Below are 9266 nucleotides of genomic sequence, written 5' to 3' on the forward strand. Positions count from 1 at the left end.
GTATGCATCAGAATTTCATGCTCTCTTGAGTATTTCTATACTAAAACTAAAAATCGATTACCTACCTAAAGAATGAATATCCAAATAGCCGAATATTTCGGTCCAGCCCTGGTTAGAATTTAACACTTTTTATAGTTATGTTCATGGCGACGTTATAATTAACTAGAACACCAAATTTCCTGGTAGGAAAGAATAAATCTGGACAATTTAGGAATGTATAAAAAATTATATTTGTGTACAAAAACAGCAAAAAAAAGGTCACCTTTATGACAAAACCACAGTGGTATTTATGCTTATATGTTTAAATGGATCCCAGATTTACATTTTTAATATTGATGTAAACCTCTCACTTCGTAAGGCAACAAGTTACCAATATATTTGACCATCACAGACATAGCTGGAGTTTATTACTTCCAGGTTGTTTGGCCTAAGAGAGCTCACTTGCTTCCCAAGGACTCAGCCAGCTTCTTGAGCCTTTTCTTGAGCTCCAGAGGAAACTTCTCGTAGCACTTTTTACAAACAGGCTTCATGTCAAACTCAACAAACTTGTTTCTGCAAAGAATGAAGGAGAAAACATGTCAACTCTCTCTTGCCCACATTAGCCCTTCACATTCCCTTCCAACCTGCATATTTGAATCTAAATATTATCATTAGGACAACTTATAATGAATTTCAAGTCTCCACCTCCACATATCAGCCGTCATACTTTTAGGAGGCAACATTCCTTCTTCTGATCTGGAGTTATCAAGGAGAGCACTGAAACTTTCCTACAGCTTTGCCCTTCACTGTAATTACTTATTTCATATTAAAAAACAAATAATAAATTAATCAAATCTTGACTGAAGCTTAGATTTTTCATAAGCATGAACTGAAACACAGAAGCACACCATTAACACAAAACAATTGCAGGGTGTTGGTTTTAGAAAATAAACGAGACAAAGAAATCATGCAATATTGTAAACAGAGTTAAAGAGCACCACAGACAAAGCAGAGGTCATAGACAGCACCAACCATTGAATGAAGTGGTTACTTGTAATTCTGTTAATCTACATGCAGACAGCTGGCTTTTTCTTGCGGTCTTTGGCATCGCGTTCACGTCGAGCCAGACGGCGTTTGAGCTCCTCAGGCATGTGCTCATAGCAGTGCTTGCATATTGGCCTCAGGTCAATTTCAACAAACTTATCTCTGAGGTACCATAGGCGCAGCAAGTGAAGCATGTAAGAGGAGAAATTGGAGGAGAAGAAGGAAAAGGCAAAGATCCAAAGAGGGAAGAGTTATAGAAGGAGAGCGGAATACACACAGACATGTGTTGAGACTGGATAATCTAGTGGAGAAGTACTACAGAAAACTGAGACGACAACAACTATCAGCTGGTAGTATTGTACTGGTAACAATTAGTTACTAAGAGAAACTAGTAATGAGCACTTACTTGAGAGTGAGTTTTGTGTTGCAGGTGGAGCATGAGAAGCAACTGACACACCAGGCCTTGTTGAGAGCAGACACAACTAAGAGGGTCACAGGAGAAAAATCAAAGAACTGTTGTATCCTAAGCAACACTTTGTGTAAATTCCTATGAACATTGCACTGAATACATAATGAGCGTAGCCATAGTGACACTTACCATCACCTTCAATCACACGGTTGCAGTGATAGCACACATCGCCAAAGAGCTTGATAACAGAGAAACAACACGATTAGGTGTTTATAGAGCAAACAAAACCTGTTAATTTGACACAATGACGGCAGGTGTGTGCCATTTTTTGAGACTTTACTCATAAAATGAAATCTGTCATGGCCTCCGATGCCATCGTTTTACATTTTTTCTTACCTGGTTATAATGGGTCTCACAGTAGGCCAACCCCTTCCTCTCATAATGACGATGACCGAGGAAAGGCTTCTCACATTTGGCACACACAAAATGCTGTAAACAAAAGCAAAAGGTTGCTGAGGGAAAACCCCTGACAAAAGGTACATGAAACTGACAACAGAAGTGTCAACACATGTGGAAAGGGTGCAAGACTTCAATAGTAAAATGTGAATATTACATGACTTTTATATGAATCACATTTAGCCCACCAGCACTGTGGAGATCATTTTAAACTGCTAATTTTCTAGTGTTAAATAAAGTCTTTAGACAACATCTATACAGTGCTGATGTTTGTGAGCTTTTTGAGGGCATAGAATGCAGCAGCCTCTCAAGAGACAACTTGATCTGCTGCATTCTGCCTCAGGAGAATGAATCTTTGTTTTAAAGGGTGAACACCTCTTACTGCCTCAAGTTAGCTCATTTACACTCTTTTGGTTCTAAAGTGGTTCCTTTAATGAATTACATTTTCTTGTGCATAGGAAATGTGAAATTCATTACAGATTTTTATCCTGCTTCTGTGTGAAGATAGCATTACATCTAATATGAACTACAAAACTGGGTAAAAATAATATCTACACACCATTATTAACCTGTCAGGAATCATTCTGCTACCTACTCCCTGCAGTCTTTTTACACTTGAAACAATTATACTCATAGGTTTTGCATGAATTAATACCATGTGATTTTGGGACTTACTCCTAATGATTTCACAAGTTTTCCTTTAATTTAATTTAATGGCCCATTATGTGCAACTGACTCTGGGAATTTGGACACATCAAGTTGGCAGCTCAGTGGAAAGATGCTGTTTCAATTTGGTTTTCTCTGCTATTACAGTACTGAAGAAAAGCTTAAAATGCCTAGCCTATTTCTCTCCAAACAAATACCAACTCATTAAAGCAGAGCAAACACTGTCTTGATTCCTAAAATAATCTCCTGAAAGCCTAGCTTTCTTTAAAAGTAGGTCTCAAAACAACAAACAGCAACATGTTTTTACTTTGAAAATAAAGGAGCAATAACACTGTATCTAGGGTACTGATACAGTCTCACTTCTTGTTCACAAACCTCCACGTGCCACTGCTTGCCCATGGCATTGACAACACGTCCCTCGATGGGTCTCCTGCAGGCACCACAGATTGGTACACCCATCTTGTCGTGGCAGGGCAAACAGAAGAGCTCTCCTTTCAGTTCTCTGGCTTCAGCAGTCAATTCTTTCCTGTGGATAGAGAAACATACACATAAAAAGAAAGAGAGCAACATGGCCCCTGAGCTCACAGTTAGAGATTGTCAGTGAAGCTGTGAAAATGGGTCCTGGGGAGAGCCTGAAAGAAGCCAAAGGAGGTGGTAATGAAGGGTCACGGGTCACCAGGTCACAGAGACACCACTTGCCTTTGAAGACCCAGTGACAGAATTAACCCTACAGGAGGCTATAAGACAGATTGTCTCTTTGCAAATAATACCTGAAATACATTCTGAAGCTAGGAATGTGCTGCATTCTGTATTAAGCAGTGGGGTGAGTGGTAATACTGACCCACAGTTGTTGCAGTTGAAGTGGTCTGGGTGATAGGGGTCATTCTTAAAAATCAGTGGCTGCTCTTCAATCATGGCATGGCACTTCTGGCAGATATATTTGCCCAGGCCACGAGCTTTCTCACGGTTATGGCATGGACGACACAGGTGCCTGACGTAAATGGAGGAGAGTAAAATTTAGGGGTGTCAAGAGTCTACCATCTCAAATAATGTTCTGACAATCTCTGTCACAGCTGCTCAGAATTCCTATATTTCCTACAAAGCAAGTGACTGAGTCACCAGCTTAGTATGTGGGTAACCACCTGTTTTACAGGCTGTCACAGTGTTATATAAAAACTTTAATAAGATGGGACACTTACCTGCCAGCGTTTTTGACAAACCCCACATCCGCAAGCACAGCCTGGCAAATGTCACAGCAGAAGCAGTCAGGGTGCCAACTATTGTTCATGGCCTTAATGACACGACCAATAATGAACTCCCCTGAGGGAAACCATAAGTGAGAGATCAGCTTGAGGCAAGTCAAAGTTTGACTTCTCATATATTTACTGGGACTGGAAGCTTTTTTTGCACGCTGTACACCAGTTCCTAATGAGCGCGTCATTATGGAGCCCTAGTGTTACAACAGTGCACTACAGTGCTTTCTGTAGTGTTCTCAAAGTGACACTTGAACTGTTGAATGCATTTTAATTGTCCATTTAATTTAATTACAGCATGTCTGTTTCTCTCGACACAGACAAACAATATTTAAATTAGTCTTATGTTATAGTAAATTTCATCTCATGTGATCTAAACACAAATGTGAGGTTCTAAATACAAGTGGGAGTATACAAAGTTCACACATTAGGATCGCAACCAGCATAGCGCACCGACTCTTAAACTGGGAGTTTACAAAAGAGGAGGTGTGGTGATGCTGAAAGTTTTGGCATGCACTGCTTACAAAGCATGGAGGATGTTGTGATTTATCCAAGTAGACATCCAGCAGATAATGGTCACGAAATGTCTTTGTTAACAAACAAGGGACCAAAAGAAAGTTTGAAAAATTGTGTCATACACAGTATCATGTCAAATCTCCCATATTATGCCAGTGACAAACAACCAGGCAACAATTTCAAGTTTATTCCCATATGAGCTTCCACAAAATTAAAACAATACCATTCTCTAGCCCTGTGGCTAAGTGCAAATGTCATTTTTTTTTTCTATGTAGCTTCTGTCCTTGCAAATAACATCAAATATAGGCAAGGAAGCAAAGTCTAATACTAAATAAATTAAACTGATGCACACCTGAGATGCAATCTGGTGCCAGGTCTAAAATGCAGTCTTTTGCAATTAGATCTAAACACATATCTGAATACAAGATACTTTATCCTATATTTATATCCCCATTAGCCTACACCAAGTGGTCACTAGCATTTCTCCACACAGTCCCCCAAATACTAGATCTGGATGGGCCTTAAACAAATCAAGCTATGTAACACTCACCGCACTGGTGACAGCAAGGAGCAAAGAGCATCTGGAAGTCATGTTCACAATATTTTCTTCCTTCAAACTGTGAGGAGAAGAAGGTGGAGATTCATTTACTCAAGGGAATCATTCAAAACATTAAATACTCTATGTAAAAGAGTACCAGACAAATCATCACCACACATGCAGCACAAAAAGTATGGCTCATCATTGTAATGATCTGTGAATTAAATTAACAGTGATTGTTGGAGCACACTATACCTCATAGAACAGTCCATCTGGAAACTGCTGAAAGCACTGAGCACACACAAAGCACTGTTCATGGTACAGCTCTCCATTGCTATTGACAATCTTCTCAGTCGGAGCAAATCCACTCTTACACCTTTCACAGGCTGCACTGGCCAGAGCATTAGCAATGCTGTTACATGAGAAAGAAAAAAAAAACATAAAATACATTAGTTCCCCAGAGTCCTGTGGGATGTGATCCAAGGCAAGAACCACAATTCTTACATTAACTGTTGCGCTCTTTTCAGGGAGTGCTGCCATATTGAATGGAAATCATTTTAATCCGATGGGGGACAGTAACTCTCTTACTCACTGCACAGCCATCTCCTTATTTGGTAACGAACAAGAAGTACTGAAACCAAGTTGAGAGATTGTGGACAGTTTTTCCCTGCACGCACACACAAATATATGTATACCCTCACAATTACTAACAAACTTACCATCAACTTCCACTATTACGTTGTCAATATACAGTTAGGAGAACACCCACGTTAACTAATACTAACTAGCCTATGCAACTTAGCCTTGGTTTATCACATGCATGCACTAATTTATGTCTTTAGGTAACTTAAAACAAATCATGGCTGTACTTCAACATGTTGTGAAAGACATTAAAGCTGAATAGGTAAATAGTAATTATCTGCATAAAGTTGAGAACTGAAAGGGGAATTGGGTGAGGACCGCTGAAGCGCTAACTAGCATGCTAATCGTACAGTTAGCTCCACTGTGGCTATCGTATTAACTGTGGATGAACACGTAAACTGTTGCCCACTGTCAAAATACGCACTGATAATAACCTTTTTGCCAGTGCAGTGCCTTAAAAATTGGGCATCTATCCTATCGTCACTGTCCGCTAACTTTGCCCAGTGGTTACATTAGCAAGCTACTGTGACGTTAGATTTAGCTCTCTGGCCTCCAAAGCTAGCTGACCTTTTAGCTAACTTAAGTTAGCGGTCTACGTTTGCTGCTACCCAAACTAACGACTAATGACAACCCTTACCTGCCCGTCATTCCAGCCACTCCCAGCATCACCTCTTAACACAACAGTATTACAGACGCAGCAAATAAAGTATCATAAACTGGTATATAGACTCCTTCTGTGTCACCAAGGTTCAGACGTGAGAGCAGACCCGTGCTGTGTTGATGACTTTCGTCCACCCACTCGGGGAGTGTCCACTAAAGTAGCTTCATCTACTTCTGCATCTGCCACATGAACCGTCTTTCATCTAGATCAGGTATACTGTTTACCAGATTAAGTGGGACAGTCCTTACAAAAATCTGACATGTGGGCATATATGTAGGCTATAATACATAAACACTGTATCTGACCAATATCCAAAACAAAGTCAAATCTATGTATTGTGTCCTCTGTATAGGCGTCTTATTGAGCCCCTCTTTGTCTCCTTATACAGCACTTCCATCATTTCCCCAAGTACTCAGAAACCAAACAAATTGTTTCAGAAAATATGTTTTAGCAATGAGGAAAAACTGTAATCAGACATATTACACCAACTTAGCTGGTTGATATAGTCCTGGGGTGTTTTCAGGCTTAACAAATCTTAGTAAGTTTAAGAATAGTTTGCCAAAAATCCTAATAAGTTTTTTTGTTGTTGTTTTTTTAAACAGGCAATGAGTCATAGACTGTGTGTGCTGTGAAAACAGAGTAGCAGAGTTAGAGGCCATGGGATCTTAGAAAAAAGGTACTCAAAAGTGTACTAAAAAGTGTGATCAGGCCGCTGAGAAGCATGGAGACAAATCAAGTTATATTTATATATACTAAAGAACAGAAGACATATTTGTATAAATATACAATGAAATGCAGTGTAAGGATAAAATCCATGGAAAAATGACCTAGCCCTTGTGGAACTTTGTGGTAAAGTTCCAAAATTCAAACAAAGTCTTCAAATAAAGTCAAGGAACACTTTCACAACTTAAAAATTCTACTTGAGTCATCAACTCCAGAGGAAAGGTTACAGTTCAGTCGCTGCAGTCATCTCATCCAGGGTGGTGGTGTACTAGGGTAAAGCTGGCTGAGCTTCCCTCCACTGATATAGTCCCTTCAAGATCTCATCAAGCCAGGCTCAACTCTCAGGACAAAACAGGTTGGTGTAGATGTCTATAATCTTTATTTCCCATGGATTAGTTATGGTCCCATTTGCATCATCAGGTTGTTTTCTCAGACTCCTTCACACACTAAGAAGAAGGGGAAGGAGAAAAGCCTTGGCTTCTTCTGATGCTAGTTAACTTAGCTGACCTCTCTCTGTAGTGTGGGATAAATCCTGGCTTATTTAATCCTGTATGTGTTTAGAACTGATCTGGTTGTCACTCTGCACTGATTTGTCAAGATAAACAATGGACAACCTGTAATGTTTTCAAAGAGCCATATACTGCAGCAATGTAACTATCACTCATTTGACACTACAAATATGTCCCATGTTTGGTCTCTACTCATTTTCTCACTTCCGACTTACATTAAAGAAACATTTTCAGTGTACATTGTATAGGAATATACATTTAGAAAAGAGGACAGGCAAATTTATGTTGCCAAGCTAAAAACTCACAAAAAATAACATACTGTAAAGGGCCAATTTTCACTTTAATAACTGCGGTATTGTCCCTGCAGAGCTCACTTCCTTCTGTTAATTCAATACAAAGCCTGTCAGCCTTAAGACATTCAGCCCACAGTATAATATTGCTATAGGAATTTTAAAAAGAGAAACTCAGTAATAAAACATCTTCAATATGGTGTCAACCTGTAACTTTATTCCATTTCACAACTATAGATTAATGCAATGGACACAAACTGACAGCAAAATGACCACAAAGAGATGCAAAACAAACACCAAAAATCCCTGAGTCTCATATGTCTTCTCTCCTTTATCTGTCTCTCACATGCATACCAAAGTTGTCCTCAAGTCATGATTATAAATAAAAAAAATTTGTGCTTTGCATTAACTGGGTGTCTGAGGTAGTGCAGTTGCACAAGAACAGCTAGTAGGGTGAACTGAACTCAGGCAGTAGAAAGATGGCTTCAATGACGTCTAAAAAACAAAGGAGAGCACTGCGAACACTGGAAAGGATTTCAAATCAATCTGAGCACAACAATTCTTGAACGTTATTATCTATTCGGTAAAGCTGCACAAGAATTAGTTTTAATAATATTAAGACATTGTACACTTTTCTTTATATGGGTACATGAAGCCACCAAAGGAAAAGCAGAATTAAATTTAGAAAACTGCTGTTTAGGCAAAATCTGAATTTAGGAAAACTAATTGTTATTGTTTTGGTGTGTGCTGTACAAGCAGTCTAAACCAGTGACTGTTCCTTTATAATATTTCTCATTCTTTACAGTCTAAACATGTCATTACTTGGGTTGTAAAGTGTCAGGAAAAAAAAGAAAATTCAGAAACCTTCCATGACAGCAAAGAAATTGTAGTGATTTTATCTTAATTTATAGCCATTATTCCTTAATGCATGTACACTGCACACATTTACAGTTTTCTAAGCCACCACACTGTCTGACGTCAAACACATTTTGTATTTATTATGGTGATGACTAAATGTTTCTGTTTGAGTGTTTCAACTGAGATTATACCCATTACTGTTCACTCATCCATCCATCCGTCCATTTTCCTCCGCTTATCCGGAACCGGGTCGCGGGGGCAGCAGTCTAAGCAAAGATGCCCAGACTTCCTTTTCTCCAGACACTTCCTCCAGCTCCTCCGGGGGAATGCCAAGGCGTTCCCGGGCCAGCCGAGAGACCCAGCGTGTCCTGGGTCTTCCCCGGGGCCTCCTCTCGGTGGGACATGCCCGGAACACCTCCCTAGGAAGGTGCCCAGGAGGCATCCGAAACAGATGCCCGAGCCACCTCAGCTGGCTCCTCTCGATGTGGAGGAGCAGCGGTTCTACTCTGAGCTCCTCCCGGGTGACCGAGCTCCTCACCCTATCTCTAAGGGTGCGCCCGGCCACCCTGCGGAGAAAGCTCATTTCGGCCGCCTGTATCCGGGATCTTGCCCTTTCGGTCATGACCCAAAGTTCATGACCATAGGTGAGAGTCGGAACGTAGATTGACCAGTAAATCGAGAGCTTCGCCTTACAGCTCAGCTCCTTCTTCACCACGACGGAC

The 9266-nt window shown here is 40.2% G+C and overlaps 1 protein-coding gene across 2 annotated transcripts; it reads right to left on the reverse strand.

Annotated features, from left to right (window-relative positions):
* Positions 1 to 263: 263 nt before the first annotated feature.
* Positions 264 to 6354, reverse strand: LOC109965560 (LIM and senescent cell antigen-like-containing domain protein 1). Of its 2 annotated transcripts, none has more exons than XM_020609668.1 (10): positions 6141 to 6353; positions 5117 to 5273; positions 4874 to 4940; positions 3754 to 3874; positions 3396 to 3545; positions 2930 to 3080; positions 1829 to 1921; positions 1622 to 1670; positions 1430 to 1505; positions 264 to 552 (listed from the first exon to the last, which is right to left on the reverse strand). In XM_020609668.1, the coding sequence occupies exons 1-10, from the start codon at positions 6167 to 6169 to the stop codon at positions 438 to 440; spliced, it is 1008 nt and encodes a 335-aa protein (XP_020465324.1). In that variant the 5' UTR covers positions 6170 to 6353; the 3' UTR covers positions 264 to 437. The 2 variants fall into 2 exon arrangements, with proteins under 2 accessions (XP_020465324.1, XP_020465316.1); XM_020609660.1 differs by lacking the exon at positions 264 to 552 and adding an exon at positions 1031 to 1185 and having other exon boundaries at positions 6141 to 6354.
* Positions 6355 to 9266: the final 2912 nt, after the last annotated feature.

Source organism: Monopterus albus, unplaced genomic scaffold, assembly GCF_001952655.1.
Source record: "Monopterus albus unplaced genomic scaffold, M_albus_1.0 scaffold4.1, whole genome shotgun sequence".
In the NCBI taxonomy this organism is placed as follows: Eukaryota; Metazoa; Chordata; class Actinopteri; order Synbranchiformes; family Synbranchidae; genus Monopterus; species Monopterus albus.